At 36.8% G+C, this 22,428-nt stretch overlaps 2 protein-coding genes across 3 annotated transcripts; both read right to left on the reverse strand.

The window, feature by feature from the left end:
• Positions 1-575: 575 nt before the first annotated feature.
• LOC21396225 lies at positions 576-5,209 on the reverse strand. 2 transcript variants are annotated; one of them, XM_010113911.2, is made up of 11 exons: positions 4,969-5,209; positions 3,734-4,136; positions 3,305-3,612; positions 2,991-3,064; positions 2,586-2,640; positions 2,198-2,272; positions 2,019-2,092; positions 1,881-1,929; positions 1,587-1,671; positions 1,418-1,474; positions 576-944 (listed from the first exon to the last, which is right to left on the reverse strand). In XM_010113911.2, the coding sequence occupies exons 2-11, from the start codon at positions 4,047-4,049 to the stop codon at positions 889-891; spliced, it is 1,149 nt and encodes a 382-aa protein (XP_010112213.2). In that variant the 5' UTR covers positions 4,050-4,136; positions 4,969-5,209; the 3' UTR covers positions 576-888. The 2 variants fall into 2 exon arrangements, with proteins under 2 accessions (XP_010112213.2, XP_024031717.1); XM_024175949.1 differs by lacking the exons at positions 1,881-1,929; positions 2,019-2,092.
• A 1,508-nt stretch (positions 5,210-6,717) lies between these two features.
• On the reverse strand, positions 6,718-10,455 carry LOC21396226 (serine/threonine-protein kinase PCRK1). Its single transcript, XM_024175948.1, has 5 exons — positions 10,234-10,455; positions 8,983-9,385; positions 8,470-8,730; positions 7,645-7,767; positions 6,718-7,435 (listed from the first exon to the last, which is right to left on the reverse strand). The coding sequence occupies exons 2-5, from the start codon at positions 9,358-9,360 to the stop codon at positions 6,923-6,925; spliced, it is 1,275 nt and encodes a 424-aa protein (XP_024031716.1). The 5' UTR covers positions 9,361-9,385; positions 10,234-10,455; the 3' UTR covers positions 6,718-6,922.
• Positions 10,456-22,428: the final 11,973 nt, after the last annotated feature.

Genomic DNA, 22,428 nt, shown 5'->3' on the forward strand with positions numbered 1-22,428 from the left:
TGGAGATGGGAATGGATACCGCTTACAAATATTTTCTCAATCAGTTTTATGTTATAAATAGTTTTGCTAATTATGATTCGTAAACTATATGTTAAATGGTTTTGTGGATTATGATTGTTAGTGAGCAAACTTATGGAGTAAGTATATACATATATATATCCATATGTTTTGATAAACATACATGTTAAGAGTTAAATATTTGATCAAGAAAACAATTCGTAACATATGTCGTATTAGTAAGTTTTTTCTAAAAAGAATGCTACAGCATTCCTACAGCACTTTAAAAAGAATGCTACAACATTCTTACACCATTTTAAAAAAAGAATACTATAGCATTTTAAAAAGAATGCTACAGCATTCCTACAACATTTTAACATGCTACAGCATTCTAAGTAACATTTATCAAAAAAAAAAATGTTCCGCAAATTTTAAGAAATCCCAATAAGTACGAGTTAATTTTCAGTTACGGTGACGGCCACCCAGGAGGATCACAGCAATAATCTTATTTATTGCACTCTATAATCCCCTAATCTAAATAGCTAATAAATATGATAATAATATTTAATATACCAGGGGAAAACAATCAATAAAACTCTGTTCCAACAAAAATCTACAAGCCATAGATAAAGAATGATTACAGGCTTACAGCTATATACATAATGGAATAAAATTAATCCAACTCTAAAACCAAAGAATATATTTTTATGTACAGCAAATGCAAAAGCATTTGCATTTAGAAGCATCACCAGAAACAAGAACAGAAACCCTTTTGTTACATCCTCTTGTTTGTTCGTCACAACTCGAAAAGCATGGATTCTTTTCTTATCTGCTTCCGCTGTGGTAAACTCTTAAAACAATTTCATCACCACTGTTCACTCCATGAAGTCTCTAGTTTATGATATTCCACCATTTCTTCTTCTTCCTTGTGCACGATGCGGGAAACTCTACACGAAAAAAAAAAATTACAAGAAAATTAATCAAAATCATATCGCAAAACAATGTCAGATAATACAAAATTTTTGCCTTGACGCTGCAAGATTCGCAAGAAACATCAGCCGATGGACCCCCATATAATCTTTTATCAGATCATCAAACACAAAAATGAGTATTGACTGTGAATTGGCACTTTGAAGACTATGATAAGCTTTTTTTTCATTTAAAACAAAAAAAAAAAAGAGATCAGGTTTTTCAATGCCTATCATCCTCAAGACATATCTATACACTGATATAGAAAGTGTTACAAATAATAATTTACGAACAATTCATGGGAAAATGGGCACTGTTTTACGGGGAAAGTAAGAGTTCATGGAGATGAACTAACATGATTTTTTATTCTTTGACAGAACTATTGTAATCCTATCGACTAGAAATTGCACCATTTCATTCGTCTAATCGTTCAAGTTGTAAACCCGCTCACCTCCTTCCGGATAAATTGAATTGTAATGCACCTCGGCCCAAAAGCTCAAGAAAATGACTGCACAAGCCACAAACTAACGTCACCACTCGTGACATATGAAAGATATTTACTTAGACTCAATGCTTATTGCCTTATACCAAAATACGAAAATTGAAAAGTTAAAACTTGCCTCGATTGGACTTTTGAGCATGTGGAAGAATCTCTATGGAACAGGTATCCTTAAATGAAGTTATCACAAATACTTTGACACCATACTGCAAGCACAGCGGTCAAATTGGCAAAAGTCCAAAAGTTGTATGATGCCATGAAGAAAAAAAGGGTGGACGAAAAATACAACTATTACTGCCAATGAAAAGAACATCGGAAGAACATGTAACTTTAGTTCACACAATCGAATATTCATATATAAAGTAAACCTAAAAGAAAGAAAAGGGAACACAAAATGTTAAGTTTTCCTCTATACCCAATCAGCAGCAGCCTGCAACGTAACATGATCACCCCATTCACCACTCCTGATTCATCCAGATGAGAGATTATAAGAACGAAAATTATGTAATAAAATTTGGATGGAAACCACAACCACAAAGGAAAAGAATAATACTTGCTCATTTTCTTTAGATAGTCAACATAGGCCATAGGAACATAACCTTCGTACATCTCGGGATGACCCTTCAACTATCACATCAGAAAGAGGGAAAATATTTCGAACACCGAAAAAAAAAAGTGCAATTATGAAATAAGGCTCAATCTAAAAGCACGCATCACTAGTGCAGGCCAAACCTGTTCAACAATTTGCTGTCTGACAAAACCATGGTGCTCGGCAGACCGATAGAGTTGATCTGATAATGCGCGGAACTGAGAATAATATGAAACAAGTGATAAATTTTCAAATTAATAAAATAGACGAGGGGTCAATATTAGAAATTCATGCATATATATTCACCAACATTAGAAACGCATGCATATATATTCACCAACGACAAGTACTCTTAGACCAACAATTTTCCATTTCTTAGCCGCTAATTCAATTAATTCATTTTCAAATATGAGAAAAATAAAGAGAAGGGGAGGAGGATAAAACCTCAATATGCATAATAACATAATATTTCACATATTTCAGAAAAAAGAAAGAAAGAAAGATAAATAGCGAGTTAAAATGATAACAGACCTGACAATTACCATCTCCTTGAACCCTCCGCTCAACCAGATCATATAACTGCAGTCTATAAAAGGGCAAAAGTTTTACTTATCAAAACATCAATCACCAAAATAAAAAGACCATTAAAATAATAGAGGATTACAAAATTATCAGAGTTTATATGTGTATGCCCGCTAATGAGAGTCATGAGACTATGATCCGCCACTTGTTGACGAAAAATTTTAACATCCTACGGTCCCATTTTCTGTCTGTTGTTACAATTCCTTAAAACTAGCAGTTTCCTCCTTCAGACCAATTACTCAAAACAGACATAACTTTTGTTATTTCAAAGAGTATGAAGATGAGCTTTTTTTATTATAAGAAAGATAAAATACACATGTGAAAACGTAAGAAATGGAAAATTTTGCACAAGACCTTTCAAGAAGCCTCTCATGATCTGATATCTCTTCATCAACCGAGGGAACTTTTTCAATCGTCCTAGGAACATGCTGCCAAATAACATAATAACATCAACGCCAGTATGGCCTAGAATTTGAAAGCCAAATCCAAACGGCTAATCAAAACACACGTATTACATCAAACAAATTTAAAAAAAAATTAAAAAGGTCAAAGTAGCCAAGAGTTTTATCTTCTTTTTGGAAGCCAACAATCCAATTCAGATTATATATACTAATGATGACCTATTTTGTCATTTGGTTGCAAAAATTCCCTAATAGTTATATACTTACAGGAACTGGAACCATTTGATTGAGTCTTCTTCCTACTTCGCTGTCAAGAGAAGACTCATCTGTTATGTCCAATTCATGAAGCCATTCTTCCGCGTCTGTCAAGTTTTCTCCTCGGCTTTCATCCGGGATAGGATATGTAAAGACAGTTGGCATCTGATAATTCTGAGCCTCTTCATTTATTATTCTGCTAGAATCATCTCCGTCTTTATTTTCTGTGTAGTCATCTGTTGGAATTTCTCTGTTACTGTGATCCTCCATGGTCCCTTTACTATCATGACCATTTTCCATCTTCCAACCATTCTCATTCCCTACATATCATTACCGCTCACATCACAAGAATAAGGACACAAAAAAGGGCAAAAATGGACAACGTGAACAAACAAAAAATAATAATAATCTAACTTTCCGAATTTCCAAAATTAGAACTACCGTGTCTTTTAGAAGGGCCAAGCCAATCCTGTGCAATAATTGACGCTTGATAGTGCTCTTCATCGAAATCAGGACGTCCTGAGGCCTCCGCTGAAGCAAGTCTCGACAACTCTTCTTGGTAAGCATAAGCTATAACTTCATCGTTCTCCACATTACAAGGCTCAACAACATAGCCTTCTCTAACATACTCCACTTTACTCACATCCGCGTCATATCCAGTAACAGTACTACGAGAGGTGTCGTTCGCAAGCGTGCAAACATCTAACAGATGCAGACCCCACCGCTCAACGTCGGGATCTAACTTATATGTCGCCATTGCTTCGCATAACAATCAAACAACTTCTGTCCGTTCAAACAACTATACAACCTCTCGCTATGCTCTATTCTCAATAAGTTTTGATAACTGCCAAGAAACAAGCAATCGTTTGGTAAGCATTAACCATGTTGGAAATTAAGCTTAAGATCGTAGAATCTATTTCCCCAAAACCCATCTCAATTTACAGAATTCACTTTCACAAGAACTACAATTCAAATAACATTTTTGTTTTTGTCTCAATAACACGTTCAACTTCAGTAATTATCCATATAAATAATTCTGTCTATTCTGCACCCACATAATTGAAATTTCAATTCTCCAAGCTACGCACCTCCAAAAGATCAGAAACAAACAATTCAATAGCAAAAATAAATAAATAAATAAAATATAACATTTATCAAATCTAAACAGACATTCTTAAATACAAACTTAAATTTTACTCAAAGAAACAAACTGCAAACAAATCCCAGAAAGGAAAAGGGAAAAAAAATAAACATAAAACCCTAATCCCACATCCCAGAACAATAAACTTTCCCATTTCGTGGAAGCAGAAACCAAAACAAATGAAAATAAGAATTCATATCAATCACACCAAGGGGGGGGAGGCAAAACCAAAACATAAATCGCTAATAAGAAATTTAACAAATTTAGATTTGGCGATCATCAATCTCAAAAAAAAAAAAAAAAAAAAAAAAAACTTACCCTTAAGGGAAGGCGGGGGAAAGAAAAGAACACCGAACAATAAACTTTCCCATTTCGTGGAAGCAGAAACCAAAACAAATGAAAATAAGAATTCATATCAATCACACCAAGGGGGGGGAGGCAAAACCAAAACATAAATCGCTAATAAGAAATTTAACAAATTTAGATTTGGCGATCATCAATCTCAAAAAAAAAAAAAAAAAAAAAAAAACCTTACCTTTAAGGTAAGGCTGGGACAAGAAGAGAACCACGGGCGCCAAGAAACCTGGACAAACAAACCAGAAAAGAGAGAAAAAAAAGAGAAAAAGAGGCTTTGAAGGCCACGCTATGAGTATGAAGTGGGGGCGTTAAAGTTCGAGCAAGTTGGAATACGGAACCGTAACGGGAAGTATATAGCGGAGATGGGGAAGTGGAAACTTGCCGTCCATTTAAGCCGTATTTGTTGAAAAAATAATTAAAATCACGCTCACTAAATAACAAAGGGCGCGCTCTTAGCTTTCGAGGCGTTGAGAAGATGAAACCGAAACCGCCATCTGTCCTACGTGGCAGTACTCTACCGGTTACCGGGAATTCCGGTCGGCCTCCACCTGTATTGTTCTCGGAGGATGTGGTTTAGGTACGAGGGTTTGGCACAAATCTGTATTTTTACACCCCGCCCTCAAGGAAACTTTTAATACAAAAAAAATAAAAGAAACAAGTTTTCTTTTAAAACCATTTTTAATTAAGCTCATTAGTTAATTAAATAAAAATTTAAGAAAAGTCGGTAAAAATTTGACGGCTACAAATTTGTTTCCTTCGTTTCACCGTTCAAATCATTACTTCACTTTTTAACTTACGGTAAAAATTTATATTACTGTATTCATATTCAACAATTTGGTTTCGTGGATGATCCAGAATTCTTAGCATGGTTTCAACGCTTTCTTAGGTAGTTATTAGATTCTTTTCGGAAGAACTAATTTTGCAACTTGATCTACACGTATTATCGTGTTGAAAACGTTTAAAGAGTTTATTATTAACCAAATAATAAAAAATTTATGTACACAACCATTTATTTAAAAAAAATATGTGTAAAGATAATAATTGACGGAAAAAATTAAGTAGAAACACTTTGAAGAAAATTATTTTAAACAACAAAAAAAAAATAAGAATATATGTGAAAAAATTATTCTCATAGGAGTAAAGTGGAGAATAACATGTTTTTAAAAAATACATAAAAAAATAACAAAAAAATAAAGATAAAAAAAGAAAAAAAAGAACTAAATAGAGGAATTTTGGCTCTTTTATGTATTATTAGATTAATGCTTTCCCACCTTTGTAGGATGTCAAACAATCTCACGTGGTTTGGAGTGCAATTGAGAGAATGTGGGCCTCACAAATCGTCTTAAACTCTTTCAATTTGCAAGTCTGACTTCAGAACACAAAAGAGAAAGGTGGATGAATGCGAGTACAGAACAGCCCATTTTGAGAATGCAAAATGTGTTTTCAAGATGTGATTTCGGAAATAAATATGGACGTGGGGGGTGCTACAATAACTTGTTTTAAGGTATTAAAATCTCTTTGGTGTTACGTTTTACAAGAGATTTCCTCTTACAAACTAGAAAATATATAATGCATAATATATGTTTATGTTAGGTCATGTACTAGTTGCTTGGTTGAGGATATTTTATCAGATACCTTGGCTTCAAGAGTCCTCCCTTGAATCTGTTGGAAAACCAAGCCAGTTTTAGCGTCGAATTTCTTGATGACATCGCCGAATTCGGCGTCTCCAATCTTTCAGGAGGGTTTAAAATCTCTTGTGGCCTTCTCCAGCTTTGAGAGTTGGAACTTTGTGTGAGGGTAGAGAGTACTAGGTGGTATTTCCAAGTCAAATTAATTTGCAATAGATTTCTCATAGCTTGTTGTTACTGTTTTTCAATTAGTAGTACAACTTTAAGAAGTCAAAACACATATACAGGTTATTGTTGGTGTCCCTTGAGGCCAACAAAAAGGTCTCATCTGCAATTGATTAAACTTTTCAAATTTGAAATTGTATTCCGTAGTAAGCAGAGAAAAGGAAGTAATATACACATTCAATTCAACTGCCAAAAAAAAAGGAGCATGTTTTGGTACATCAGCTACTTCATCCCAAAAAAAATGAAAAAATTAGTGTCATATTTTTCTCAAAAATTTGGTCAAGTCCTCACAACTTTAGGTCTCCATGTTTGCCACATCAAACAACCTTTTTCTCCAATGAATGGATCCGCAAGCTTTTTCAAAATCTCCCTTTTGGATCTTCTGGTTTCATCTTGTAGAGAGAGACTTTTTAGTGGAGTTTGGGGGCTTCCTATGTCTGCTGACTCCACAATTCGGCTCACCACGTCCAAGACTTCGCTCATTTTGGGACGTGATTTAGACTGTCGAACAAGGCATCGGTTGGCCACGGATGCCAGCTTTCTGGCAGACTTGAGTGAGTACTTCCCTTCAAGCCTCGGGTCCAAAATCTTCTGGAATTTTTTGGAGTCAGAGAGGTGTTGCCTGACCCATTCTAAAAGCTTTTGCTCGCTTCTGGGGCGGTTTCGGTCCAAAGGGCGCCTGCCCGTGATGAGTTCATAAAGGAAGACTCCATAGCTCCACACGTCGCTTTTTGCAGTGAGACGCCCCGTTTGAATGTACTCTGGGGCTGCATAGCCAATGGTTCCTACTACCTGCATAAAGCATGTGAAGTATTTTTTATGGACTAACCTTTGATTGAGAGATCACATGACTTTAACCAGAAAATCATATTGAAATAGTAAGTTTTAGTTTTTTGACTTTCCCTCAAAGCAATATTTGATGATCAAACTGATGTCAGACTTGTAAATTCAGCTGCCTAATTAACACTGATGCTATGAGAGTAGATTCTAAGCAAGCATACCGCAGTAGATATGTGACTTAATCCATCTGAAGGCCCTAATCTTGCCAGTCCAAAGTCCGACAATTTTGCGTTCCAATGCTCATCCAAAAGTATGTTTGAAGACTTGAAATCTCTAAAGATAATCTGTTGGAATGACAATATTCAAATGACTTCAGAACAAGTCAGAGAAATCATGCTATTGGAGAGTACCGAAGAATATGAACCTTAAAACACGTCATAAGCATATAATTTATGGCTATGCTATGGTCAGAATTCACCTGATTTGAGAATATGTTGATGGAAACTTAAGACCTAGAGAATATGAAAAAAAGGAAAAGAATAAAAGGCTTAGCCAGCATTTTCTTTTACTGCCTAAGTATTGAATCCATAATGAGCCTGTGGATTGTCCTCTAGGCGTAGTAGATCAAAGTTACATATTATTGTAGACTTGGAGTTGAGGTGGTGGGATCATCAATTCGTCACGAAGCCAACAAATACGTCAACTGCAAATGTACTATCAAAACGGGGAATGTGATCAATTTCAGCAATCTAGCTCTAATATTCACTGATCTGGTAGATGACAGAAGAAAAGTCTTGCAATCTTTCAGTGTGTCCCTTTAATCGACAAAATAATTCATTTGAGGCTCTGGTCTTAGAGACCAAAAGAAGAACTTTGTTCACTGAATCCATGATTACTATACTCCAATTTTTGCACTTAATTGGTTCCTTTTAATGCTATCATAACAAATCCCCAATTAAAACAACTTTACTAGAAATTTTTCGCAACCAAGAACTTAAACCATCCCTATACAAGTAAACTTCAAAAAGAAAAAAACTGAGAAGTACCTGAAACTCCATTTCTTCATGGAGGTAAGCTAAGCCGCGGGCAGCATCCCGGGCTATTTTCATCCTCGTGGCCCACGGAAGCGGCGTCTGAAACCGGCTTGACAAATGATCCTGAACACTTCTGTTGGGCATGAACTCGTATATCAGCAATCTCTGAATCCCTCTTTCATCATCCTCAGCACAGTAACCCAACAATTTGACAAGGTTTTGGTGTTCAACCACCCCCAAAACATTTACTTCTGTCACCCATTCTTTGTGGCCCTGCAAGAAAGGAGATCAAAAGATGAAGGATTTTGAAAATCAGATGTTTGAAAAGTACATCCTTATAGAAAGATGTCCTTTTCCATGCTTATGAGTTGAAGATTTATTTTTTTTCTAGTTTTTAGTATCTAAAATCTACAAATTTACATCAAGTTTCTTTGACGTATCTATTTTAGCATTACTAATTATTGAATTATATGATATGGTTAAAGCATACCATTAAATCAACCATAGAAAGAGAATAAAACTTGCCTGCAATCCTCTTCTACTTAGTTGTTTGACGGCAACATCGATCTTTTTGTGCTGATCTTCGGTGCTGCGAATCACACCCTTATACACACCACCAAAGCCGCCCTCCCCAACCATGAGAGATCGGCTGAAATTCTTAGTCGCCGATTTCAACTCCGAGAATGTGAATTCTCTGAGATTACTCTGCCTTTGAGACAATACTGCAAATGACTTGGCAGAAGATGTGCTAAATTCTGAGACATTCTGAGAATGAGATTCGGAGCTAGATCTCCTCATGTCGCGATCAGTTGACATGGAAGTAGAAGTAGAAGCCATGGAACTTGATTTTGTAGTCTTTGGCTCCTCATTTTTCTCTTTGTTGTAGAAGTAAAAACACTTCATTGTCCCAAAAATGTTGCTGACTTTGCTGCAGAACCACCATCCAAAGTGAAAAGACCTCTCAAACAAAGTCCAAAATCCTTTTAATTGATCAACAGTATCACTATGCTGAGGTTTAAGTACATGATTCCAAATCTTTGACTATGTCTCAGGTTTTAATGGAACTCAAAAGTCAAACTTACCTAAGGTTCCATTTTAAGTTACTTTAACAAAGAACAATATTATCACCAAGCTCATCATAAATAATAATAATAATAATAATAATAATAATAGCATTTGACACTTTCTAGAAACTACAGCCTTTCTAAACAACTCAATAGTCAAAATAAACTTTTGACCAATTTCAAGTTTCATCTTCTAACATCATATACATAACTTGTCTTGCTCTTCAGGCACCCATGTTCTAGGTATGGTCAATTTTTCAAAATACCACAACTTTCTCCTTCCAAAAGGTATGCTGGAAAAACTAGTAGGAGAATCCCTTAAACATAATTCTAAACGGTCATATTTTCATCGAATTTTGTTAAACTGTCGTACTCTTTTAATCTGATACGATCTCGCGGTTTAAAACCGTCTATCAAGGTTTTGTTTCTTACAACACCAATAGAACTGTCCAACTAAGATCCTATTATAGCATAAAAATTGAGAATCAGTTGATCAAACATTCTAGGTAACTACTTTGAATTTTCAAAACTCAAATTACCCATTTCAACTTTGCCCCAGAAAAGATGAATTCAATTAGATGAAAACTCATTGTTCAGCAAATTTTCCATTCCAAAACAAAACAAAACAATACCGGAAAAAAAAAAAATCACAAAATCTTAGTTGCAGAAGAAGAAAAAGAACAAGATGAAGATGAAGGACTAGAAGACTAACCTGTCATATGTTGTTTAGCAGATAGAAATGTTAATAAGCTTAAATTTTGGAAGTCCCAAAGGAGACCCAGAATTCAAAAAAGGTTACTTGAGAGCATCCAAGGGACCAAAACGAGCTCTCCATGATCCAAGGGAGGTCAATATGACGAGGCAGCTAGAATTTAGCTCACCAACCAAGAAACTCAATTAGAAAAATATGAAAAGAGCGAGAGAGAGAGAGAGACCTTCCCCAAAAGCATGTATAAAAGAGAAAAAAGAAATGGGAAGATTGATTGTTGGAGCAAAAAAAAGATGAGCTGTGACAAAAGGGTTCTTTGTGAAAGCGAAATCCGCGTTGGAATTTTGATAACTTTGTCCAAAAGAAAAGTCTCTAGCTGTTGATCGATAGCTGATTAATATCACAAAGACCAAGTCACCATCTCAGCTGTACAGTATTTGTGTATTATTAATATTTATTTAATTATTATTATTATTATTATTATTATAATTAAATGGCCATATTTTAGAAAAACAAAAAAACAAAAAACAATAAAAGAATTAAATGGGCATGTTTGAAATGGTAGTTAGAAGTTGGAAACCGCTCACTATATTGTCTGCTTCTGTGGCTGCTTGGTTGGTTCCTTTCTTTTTCTTCCCATAGTTTGGCAATCAAAAAAGATGACATTTTTCTTTTTAAATAAAAAGGCAAAAAGACAAAAAAGACAAAAGTGACTGTATACGACATCTTTTCTTTTTCTTTTTTCCTTTTGTCATTTTTAATTCCTTTTGAAAGTCGATAAAATATACACTGGTCACTTCGTTGAAGGAATTACCTGGCCATATTGACTGAGACCTAGACTTCTAGTTGGTTTTTGATCTTTTATTTATTTACTTATAATCTGTTTTCCGTTTCTGTTACTGATGTGAAATGAAATAATTAGATGCTCTGAAGTGTCACATATTAACTCAAGGTAATTAAAAAAAAAAGTGCTGCATCAAGCAATTGAACAAAAGACAAATATGGAGTAATTACTAATACGTGAGAAAATACAAGGAGAATTCTGTAACCGGCACCTAAAACACTAGTGATAATTACTAATCCAAATGATGAGCCGGCCCCGGAGAGAACGAGCTCTTGAAATTTGGTCCTCATCATGCTCATTTGGTTATAGGCTTTCTAGGGGTGGCGGCGGCGTACGGCGGCGCGTGGCACCGCGCTTCCGTTGGGGTGGATCAAAGGTGAGGTGGAAAATGGAGGTTGTTAATTTAAATCACCGTTCCTGTCGCTTTTGAAGTTTGGCGGCTGAGATTCTTCAGTTTTGATCTGCATGATGGTAGGAATCCTATAGTGGTGGCAGTACTATCTTACCTTGGCGATGGCGGTTGGGATTCACGTGCCTTTATTCATGTGACGCTTTAAAATTGTCGTCTATCTCTCGGCCTTTATTTCTTACTTTGGTAGTTTTTTCCTTGGTCGTCTTTTTGTTGGAGTCTTTGATTCCGGTGCTTCAGTTTTTTCTTTAATTTTTCTTTGCCTTTTGATTTGTAATAGTGGCAGTTTAACCCAATTTGGTGGTGTCTTTGTCTCATCTTCTAATATTAGGTTCTATTTTCAGTTCTCTAGTTTTGATACTTAGTGGTGTTTAGTATAGCTTCTGTTGAGTCGTGTGGGTCGTTTTGACTCTCTTTTTATGTTTTGGGCTTTGATTGGCTTAGTTGGGCTTCATGTTTGGATTGTTTATTTTGAAATTGTCAAGAAATGTCGTACAGCTTTTGTTTGAGTCGTTTGGTTCCTTAAGTTATGCTGTGCGTTTTGACAAAATCTGGAGTTAGTCTTTCGAATTTGTTGAGTTCGTTCGAATAGAAGAAGATCAGCTTTTGGGTTCGTTCAAATAGAAGAAATCAGCTTCACAGTTTTGAGCTAAGATAAGGCTCTGAGGATTTCATGGAAAAGACCAAGATTGTGTTGGTATTTTGATTTAAACCAGGATTTGAAGTTAAAACAAATATCTGTTAAAGATTTTATTTTAGTTTGAATAAAAGGTTTATTCAAAACCGTATTTCATGATGATTTTGTTTTGAAGATCAAGATATCATCTATAAAGATATTGGAGTGCTGAGAATCTGGGCCAAGAAAATTAAAACTGGAATATGCGAAGCAGATTACGTGTTTTGAATTTTAAACTGATAACTGTCTTATCTGTAACTACAGATTCTGAGATAGATTCTAATTTTGAATTAGATCAATTTAAGGTTGTTGCACAAGGAATCAATAGATGGACTGAAATTCTGATAAAGTACAGCGTGCACAAGTTAAAGAGATAGAGCGTCCATCATCTTCGTTCTTTGAGAGAAGATTTTGTGAGCTTTCGGGAGAAGGTGTTTGAAGTCGAGTGGTGCTCGCCAAGGTAGCCATTTAGGGTGTTAGACACAGCGGCGTCGATAGTCAAGAGGGAGTCTTGAGTTGGTTAAGTCTTATTGGTGTCTGTAACTTTTTACCTATTAGTGGATTGCTTGATGTCTGGGCGTGGCCCCGTGGATGTAGGTCGGTTTGACTGAACCACGTTTAATAGTTGCATGGTATTTACTCTACTTTTGTGTTTTGCTTTGGTAATCCTTAATCAATTTTATAAGAAAACACGGTAAAAGCTCATAACCGGTTCTAACAATTGGTATCAGAGCGGGTCACAAACTACTGTGTTTGTGAGATCTTGGCATAACTGGTTGTTGCTCGTCTGAAGCAATGGACTCGCTGCGTGAAGGAGGTTTCGTGTCAAAGCCACCACTCTTGGAAGAATCGAATTATTCGTATTGGAAGGCCAGAATGAGAGCTTTCATTAAAGCCATTGATGAATAAGCTTGGAGGTCGATATTGACAGGATGGACGCATCCGACAACAACAGACAACAGCGGCAAGGTCACTTTGCAACCAGAAGAGACGTGGTCAACAGATGAAGATCGCCTAGCGAATTACAACTCGAAAGCACTCAATGTTGTTTTTAATGCTGTAGATATGAATCAGTTCAAACTGATTTCTACATGTGAATCGGCCAAAGAGGAGTGGGAGATAATTTAAATTGCTCATGAAGGCACTGCTGCTGTAAAGGTCTCTAAACTTCAAATCCTTACCACCAGGTTTGAAGAATTAAAAATGCATGAGGATGAATGCATTGCCAATTTTAATTCAAAATTGTGTGACATTGCTAATGAATCTTTTACTCTTGGAGAAAAGTATTCGGATGCAAAACTGGTAAGAAAGACTTTCAGATCACTACCTGAGAGGTTTACATACAAGGTTGCTACTATAAAAGAGGCTAAGGATGTTGACTTAATGAAACTTGATGAACTCATGGGTTCTCTTCGTACCTTCGAATTGAAATTTAAGAACAAGAAGGAGAAAGGAATGGCTTTTCGATCTGGAGTAGAATCACAGAGCAATCAAGAGGAATCTGAAGATGAAGGAAAACTAGAAGAATCTCTGGCGCTTCTCACAAAAAACTTCAAGAAGATTTTGAAGAAGATGAAAAAGAAGGGAAACTTCAAAGATTTCTCTCCTCAAGATTCAAAACAAACTGACTCAGATAAGAAGGGAAGAGGAATTCAATGCAGAGAGTGTGATGGATATGGTCATATACAAGCAGAGTGTGCAAACACTTTGAAGAAAAAGAAGAACAAGGCCATGAAGTCCACATGGAGTGATGATGAAAGTTCCAATGCAAGTTAAGATGAGGATGAAGAGCACAACAGTAATTTTGTTGCATTCAACGTGACTACAAACCTTTCAGACGGAAGAACCACCAGCAAGGATGCCTCTGTATCAGAATCTGTAGGTACAAAAATAAGCAAGAAGGATGTTTCCGCATAATCTGAATCTGATACTGATACAGACAGTGAGGAGGAAGACATTGATACTGAAGAGGTCCAGAAAGCATATGAAAAAATGTATTCCAAGTGGACAGTGGTTTCCAAGGTCAATATTTCCTTAGAATAGCAGGTTAAAAGCCTTAACAAGGAAAAGGAAGAACTTCAGGCCATAGTGACCAAGTACAAGTCTGAGGCTACAAAGAAGAAAAGGGATCTTGCAGAAACAAGACTGGAGTTAGAGCGAACTCAAAGAAACCTAAGGTTGCTGAACTCTGGAATGACTAAACTAGACCATCTCTTATCTCGACAAAAACCAAGTACCGATCACACTGGTCTTGGTTACACTGGTGAGAGTTCTGGTGCAAAATCGGCATTCGTGAAGGCCACAAACAAATCAGATGACAGCCATGAGCAGAATACTAAGGTAAGGTCAGGTATGAAATCTGTCACAAAACGCAAGCAGAAGCATTTTGTTCCTATCTGTCATTACTGCCACATACCTGGACACATAAGACCTTGGTGTTATAAGTATCAAAATGCTTTGAATAGAGGAATGCAGTTTTATCCACCTAATAATGGAAAACAAAAGAAATTCCCCACGTCCAAAATTGATCTAACCGATAGAAAAACAAGAAAAATTTGGGTTAAAAAATCTAATTTAAGATGTTTTGTCACATATACTTCTCTGAAAACTAGTACTACTGACTCTTGGTACTTTGACAGTGGTTGTTCTAGACATATGACAGGTGATCGAAATATTCTAACAGATTATCGAAGTTCATCTGAAGGACACGTGACCTTTGGTGATGGAGTCAGAGCCTATGTTCTTGGTAAGGGAACACTGAATGTGAATGGATTCCTAAGGTTCAAGAACGTGCTACATGTGGACAGACTCAAGGCAAACTTCATCAGTATAAGTCAACTGTGTGATCAAGATTTGTTTGTCAAGTTCACAAAGGAAAAATGCCAAGTGTTTGACTCTAACGATTCATGTGTTTTGGCAAGCTCTAGGTCTTCTGATAATTGTTATATACTCACGAGTCCACCATCACACACTCCTGCACACACGTGTCACAACACCACCTTGGATGCAACTGAGTTATGGCACCAAAGGCTGGGACACTTGAACTTTAAACACTGACCAAGATTGTTAGTGTAGGAGCTGTTCGTGGAGTACCTAAGCTAGGTAAGAAAATGCCAGGAGTGTGTGGTCCATGTCAACTTGGCAAGCAAACCAAGACCACACACAAGGTGTTACAACAAATTGCAACATCCAAGGTACTCGAGCTGTTGCATATGGATCTCATAGGTCCTATGCATGTTGAAAGCATTGCAGGTAAGAGATATGTTTATGTCTGTGTGGATGATTTTTCTAGGTACACATGGGTAGATTTTCTAAGAGAGAAATCAGACACCTTTGGAGCTTTCAAGACACTGTGCATTCGATTGAAGACTGAAAAAGATTGTAACATTGGTAAGATAGTTCGAATCAAAAGTGATCACGGTAAGGAATTCAAAAATGCTATCTTTGCAAATTATTGTGATGAGAATGGTATAGCACATGAATTTTCAGCACCAAAAACACCTCAACAAAATGGGGTAGTTGAAAGAAAGAATCAGACCATTCAAGAAATGGCAAAGGTGATGTTAAATGCAAAGAAACTCACTCTAAGATTGTGGGCTGAAGCTATCAGTACAGCTTGTTACACCATAAACAGGGTGTACTTAAGACGAGGCACAAACAAAACTCCATATGAAATATGGAAAGGTAAGGTTCCAAATCTTAAATACTTTCACGTGTTTGGATGTCTGTGTGTCATTCTCAATGACAGGGACCATCTTGGCAAGTTCGAAGCCAAAAGTGATTAAGGGATCTTCCTTGGATATGCTACAAATAGCCGTGCCTATCGAGTTTACAACATGAGGACTCAAACCATCATGGAATCCTCCAATGTGGTTTTCGATGACATGAAAGACTATTCAGAATTCTCCAAAGAAAAATCCATTGAGAGCTTTACTGAAGAAGCTGAACCAATGAAGACAGACTCTGATGAGTCTGATGCAGAAGGATCTGTAGCTACAGAACTTGCTACAGATACACCAGAAACAGTTCTGCAGCAAATTGATAAAGCAGAACGTGCTGAAATTGACATTGTTGACCCTGTACACAGGACACCAGGTACAAAGACCTTGAAAAATCATCCTCCAGAGGTAATCATTGGTGATCCAAATGAAGGTATCCGTACCAGAAAGTTGCCTAGGCAACACTATGACAACATGGTCAAGTTTGTCTGTTTCACTTCTCAAGCTGAGCCCAAGAATGTCAAAGAGGCTTTGCAAGATGAATCATGGGTAAGTGCTATGCAAAAGGAGCTTGAGTAATTTTTTAGGAATGATGTTTGGATCCTAGTTCCTAGACCCGAAGGTACAAATGTCATTGGTACAAAATGGATTTTCAAAAACAAGACTGATGAATTTGGTACCATCGTGAGAAATAAAGCCAGATTGGTTGCTCAAGGCTATACTCAAGTTGAGGGAATAGATTTTGATGAGACCTTTGCACCGGTAGCAAGGCTAGAGTCAATTAGATTGCTTCTAGCTATTGCTTGTGTGCTAGGGTTCAAACTTCATCAAATGGATGTAAAAAGTGCTTTTTTAAATGGTTTCTAAATGAGGAAGCATATGTTGAGCAACCAAAGGGCTTTGAGGATCCACACTTTCCTAACCATGTGTATAAACTTAAAAAGGCTCTATATGGCCTCAAACAAGCTCCTAGGGCATGGTATGAAAGGCTAACCAGTTTTCTTGTTGAAAAATGATATAAAAGAGGGGGAGTTGATAAAACCTTGTTTATCAAGCATTTTAAAATAGGGATTATAATTGCTCAAATATATGTTGATGACATTGTGTTTGGTTCCACTTCACAGGGAAAGGTTGACGAGTTTGTTAGCCAAATGACCAAGGAGTTCGAAATGAGTATGGTTGGCGAACTTTCTTACTTTCTAGGTTTGCAGGTTAAACAACTTAAGGAAGGAATTTTTATCTCACAAGCAAAGTATGCAAAGAATCTAGTGAAGAGACTCGGCCTAGAAAGCTCAAAGCACATGGGAACACCCATGGGAACTAACATGAAATTAACAAAGGATGAGGATGGTGTCTTAGTGGATCCAACCCTGTACAGAAGCATGATAGGAAGCCTTTTTTACTTGATAGCAAGTCAACCCGACATATGTTTTAGTGTCGGTGTCTGTGCTAGGTACCAAGCAAATCCCAAAGAAACTCACTTGGCAGCATTAAAGAGAATTATATGGTACATTAGTGGCACAGCTGATTATGAAATCTGGTACTCAAGGGCTTCAAATCCAGACCTAGCAGGGTATAATGATGCGAATTGGGCAGGAAATGCAGATGATCGAAAGAGCACCACAGGAGGATGTTTTTACATGGGAAGCAATCTTATGTCATGGTACATCAAGAAGCAAAACTCCATCTCTCTTTCCACAGCCGAAGCAGAATATATTGCAGCTGGAAGTTGTTGCACACAACTTCTGTGGATGAAACTGATGCTAGAGGATTATGGGGTTGAGCAAGAGGTTCTAACGGTTTATTGTGACAACACAAGTGTAATTAATATCTCAAACAATCCCGTACAACACTCAAGAAAAAAACACCTCGACATACAGTATCATTTTATTCGTGATTTAGTTGACAACAAACAGGTTGTACTAGAATATGTAGCTACAGAAAACCAGCTGGCTTATATTTTTACTAAAGCTCTTGACTCAGTGCAATTTGTTTACTTGAGAAAGGCCCTAGGAATCTGTGTTATTTAGTTTTTGCTTACTTTTCATTTCAATTAGGATTGCATTTCACTGACTCATCTAGTGGTTCAATAGTAAGTTTCACATTTCAAATCTGGAAAATGAGAAGTTGGATTAGTTTTGTTTCCTGACATGAACAATCACCTGAGCACACTACCTTAGTATTGAATCTTGGTTATTGATGTCGAAGTTTTTTTTATGACAGAAAAGTGATGCACCTCGTGACTTGGGATTAAGAATATTTATCCATTCCTAGACTCTAATCTCTCAATTTACAGAAAAAAAACAAATTCAGATCTCACTCAAAAAGGGGGGAAAAAGCTACCTACATCTCAAAGAATAGATGATAGAGTGAAAGCTAACCAAATCTATGAGATTTGCAGAGAGATTAGACGATCAGGTAAGTTTGAACAGGTACAAGTTTCTTTCTGGTGTTCAAAAGACTGAAACTGAAAGTAATTGTGAGGAAATATTTGAAGTAGTTCTGCACACACACACATTCATGATAAGATTTCAAATCCGTTTCACTTTCTGTTAGTACAGATTCTATCTATGAGATTAGCTGTTGTAAACACCTGACATGAGCTTGCATTCTGCATCTAGTTTTTTTTTTGTTTTATTGTTTAATAATAATTATAATAATAAAAAAAGGCTTTTTTTTGTTTTTGTGAATTGAGGCCATTCTCAACGTATACAAATTAACTGTTCTTAAGCAGCTTGTGGAATTAACATCTAGCCGTTGAGTTTTTCTGTTTCGTTATTCTGGGTGGCTGAGTCTTGTTGTTAACAATTTTTTTCATCGCCCTATGTCGATGTCGTATTGTGCATTTTCACTCACTGCTTACGACATGTCGTTCTGCTCTTTATTTTTTGAGGGAAACTTTGAGTTATTAAAATGTTGTTTAAATTGTGTTGTATAATCTTTTGAACCTAAAGGCCTCTCTGTGTCATTCTTTCCCTCCTCCGTTTCGTGTTTCTTCCTGTCCCAACCATTTAGGGTGTGATACCTAAATCACCAAGCAGAAGAAATTTCAAGATTCAACATGGTGAGAGCTCGTGGACAAGGTTGGAACAGTTCATCTCAGAGACATTGTCTCAGCAGCTCCGGTGAAGTCTCCGATGATCATCGCTTCGCCTCGCGCCGCTCGCCGGAAAGTCCTGAAGTCCCATCCGCTGCTTTCTCCTCCTTCGACCATGGACACATCCACTCCTCTTTCTTTCTCGCATCATTCAAGTGACCAAGCTCTCCATGCTGAGGAGTCTGCACCTGAAGATCATGAACAGTCATCAAAGGTACAAATCCCTTCCCTTGCTCCAGCTCCAAATGCTCTTGCGATTGTGGTCCATGACCCATGTTTCGACCAAAACATGGTGTTTTCTGATCTTGAGAAAGAGAATGCTAGAGATATTTCCAAGAAAACTTCAAGAAAAAGATCACAATAAATTTCCAAGACCAAGAAGTCTAAGAAATCCAGAAAATTGTCATTGGGCACTTCATCTGTACCTGATTCTGTCCCTACAGACATACCAGTCTGTGATCATGATGGCCATACTCCACAGGTTTCTGTCAAAAACTCCATTCCATAACCTAATGCTCCCCAGAAGTCAGCCCCAGAATGTTCACAAAGGTGCCCGTCATCTGTTCCCTCTACAAGAAACACAAGGTCAGCGTTTTCAAAGTCTGTCCCACAATCTGCTGCCTCTCCATCCAAGAGCTGTACCAGGGCATCTACTCCTTCGCCAGTAGATCCATCTGCTCCTTAAGATCAAGATGCTGATCTTCATTCCTTTTCACTCCGGTATGATCGTTCTAAGGCTTACTCCCTAAAGTTCTTTTCTGAAATAAATGAGGAAGTATGAGCGACCATGTCATCTAGAGGAATCATCTCCGAAAGAAACATCAATGTTATCAAATTTAGAGATACAAGTATACTTGATCTACTTGAATCTTCAGGCCTAATGGGGACTATCACTCTTGCCAACAAATTTAGTCCAAATTTGGTGTATGAATTTTACTCAAATCTGTCAACAAACATTGCCATTGCTAGCTCTCCTGTCTATGGCAAGATTTATATTCGAGGAAATGAATTAGATTTCTCTCCTGCTCTCATCAACAAGCTCTGTCATTGTCCTAATTTCTTGGAGCTTGAGCATTTTGTTGAGTTTACAACAGTTGTATGGCCTGATGAGATTGCCTCTGAATTGACTGGACGTTCTTTCAACTGGACCAAGGCCAATGCTCTTCGAGCCTCTGTGCTGACATCAAAATATTCCATCTGCATAAACTTGGCCTTTACAATTGGGTTCCAGGATCCCACAAAAACAATCTGTCCCTGGAACTTGCCAAGTTTCTATATTTTGTTGGCACGGGACAAGTCTTCAATTTTGGAAAGGTGGTTTTTGATCACATTGTGCAGTTTACAGGTGATCGCATGACCTTGCATGGTCTTCCTTTCCCGTCTCTCATTTGCAGGATTCTCGTTTCTCAAGCCCCTTTTCTGCTGAAAAAAGACAAGATGATTCCACTGGCGCCTCCTCTCGAGGTGTCCACAAAGTTATTTCGTGGACCTCGTGTTGTTGATGTTGAGGGGGAGTCATCCCATGCTGCTGGAGGGCCTGTTTTCACTTGTCCAGGCTGCACCAAGAACTTTGTGTTACTGCAAGGGTTGCAACAGAACTCTATAAAGATGCAAACTGAGCTGGATACTGTACGGGCTTTACAAGACAAAGCAGGGAGTGACATCAAGCAATTAGTTGATATGCAGGTCAAATTCCAAGATGATATGCGGAGTCAAATGGCACAACTTCTTTCCTCATCGCCTGAGCCCTCTTCATCGGCTGTTGATCCTCCGGTTTGATCTGTTGTCATTTTGGATTCCAATAGTTTCTAGTTTATCTTTGGCTTTTCTGTTTGCCAAACTTAGGGGGAGAGTAATGTGCTTCGTGGTCAATTAGTTAGTAATTTTCTTGAACACTTTGTTTGTTTTGAGTACTCTTAGATATAGTTGTGTAACTTTACCAAACTAAGCCAAAGGGGGAGATTGTTGAGTCGTGTGGATCGTTTTGACTCTCTTTTTATGTTTTGGGCTTTGGTTGGTTTAGTTGAGCTTCATGTTTGGATTTTTTATTTTGAAAGTGTCAAGAAATGTCGTACAGCTTTTGTTTGAGTCGTTTGGTTCCTTAAGTTATGTTGTGCGTTTTGACAAAATCTGGAGTTGGTCTTTTGAATTTGTTGGGTTCGTTCGAATAGAAGAATATTAGCTTTTGGGTTCATTCAAATAGAAGAAACCAACTTCACAATTTTGAGTTAAGATAAGGCTCTGAGGATTTCGTGGAAAAGACTAAGATTGTGTTGGTATTTTGATTTAAACCAGGATTTGAAGTTCAAACAAATATCTGTTAAAGATTTTGTTTTAGTTTGAATAAAAGGTTTATTCAAAATCGTATTTCATGATGATTTTATTTTGAAGATCAAGATATCATCTATAAAGATATTGGAGTGCTGAGAATATGGGCTAAGGAAATTGAAACTGGAATATGCGAAGCAGATTACGTGTTTTAAATTTTAAACTGATAACTGTCTTATCTATAACTACAGATTCTGAGACAAATTCTTATTTTAAATTAGATCAGTTTATAAAAGGTTGCTGCACGAGGAATCAATAGATGGACAAAAATTCTGATAAAGTACATTGTGCACAAGATAAAGAGATAGAGCGTCCATCATCTTCGTTCTTTGAGAGAAGATTTTGTGAGCTTTCGGGAGAAGGCGTTTGAAGTCGAGTGGTGCTCGCCAAGCTAACCACTTAGGGTGTTAGACACAGCGGCGTCGATAGTCAAAAGGGAGTCTTGAGTTGGTTAAGTCCGATTGGTGTTTGTAACTTTTTACCTATTAGTGGATTGCTTGATGTCTGGGCGTGGCCTCGTGGATGTAGGTCGGTTTGACTGAACCACGTTTAATAGTTGCGTGGTATTTACTCTGCTTTTGTGTTTTACTTTGGTAATCCTTAATCAATTTTATAAGAAAACACGGTAAAAACTCATAACCGGTTCTAACAGCTTCTGGTGTTATGGTTCTCTTAAATTTTCTATGGAGTATAAAAGTTTTGTCAAATAGTTATGTGTGTGCTCAATCTTTAATGTATTTATTTGACTGTTTGATTTTAAAATTGGGTACACATTTATTTTCTTTGAGCATCTCATTCAAATTTATAAGTGGTACTAATTGTTTATTGGAATTGTAGTTTTGTGTAATTTGAGGTAGTACGTGTCAATATTAGTCTTAGTATTGCATTAATTTGTAATATATTTTTATTTAAAAAAAAAAAACTCCAGTGACAGAACACATTTAAAACTTTCATATTTTATCGTGTTTCATTAAATTATCACATTTCTTATAATTTAATATACTCTTAATGTGATCTAATGATTTGATAATGCATCCTAGAATACCACAAAATTTTTGAAATAGATAATCAATTAGCAAATGCATCCTAGAATACCACAAAATTAATGTTGCCAATCAAAAATAG

This window comes from Morus notabilis, unplaced genomic scaffold, assembly GCF_000414095.1.
Source record: "Morus notabilis unplaced genomic scaffold, ASM41409v2 Scaffold48, whole genome shotgun sequence".
NCBI lineage: Eukaryota > Viridiplantae > Streptophyta > Magnoliopsida > Rosales > Moraceae > Morus > Morus notabilis.

Bases quoted from the DNA above. Each gene is read 5' to 3' on its own strand.
- LOC21396225 (XM_010113911.2), bottom strand. From the start codon at position 4,049: ATGGCGACATATAAGTTAGATCCCGACGTTGAGCGGTGGGGTCTGCAT. The intron at 3,613-3,733 runs GTAGTTCTAATT...AATGATATGTAG, and splicing joins TGGCCCTTCTAAAAGACACG to GGAATGAGAATGGTTGGAAG. The intron at 945-1,417 runs GTGAGCGGGTTT...TTTTTCGTGTAG, and splicing joins TTCAATTTATCCGGAAGGAG to AGTTTCCCGCATCGTGCACA.
- LOC21396226 (XM_024175948.1), bottom strand. From the start codon at position 9,360: ATGAAGTGTTTTTACTTCTACAACAAAGAGAAAAATGAGGAGCCAAAG. The intron at 8,731-8,982 runs GCAAGTTTTATT...CCTTTCTTGCAG, and splicing joins TAAGTAGAAGAGGATTGCAG to GGCCACAAAGAATGGGTGAC. The intron at 7,436-7,644 runs GTATGCTTGCTT...TGCTTTATGCAG, and splicing joins TAAGTCACATATCTACTGCG to GTAGTAGGAACCATTGGCTA.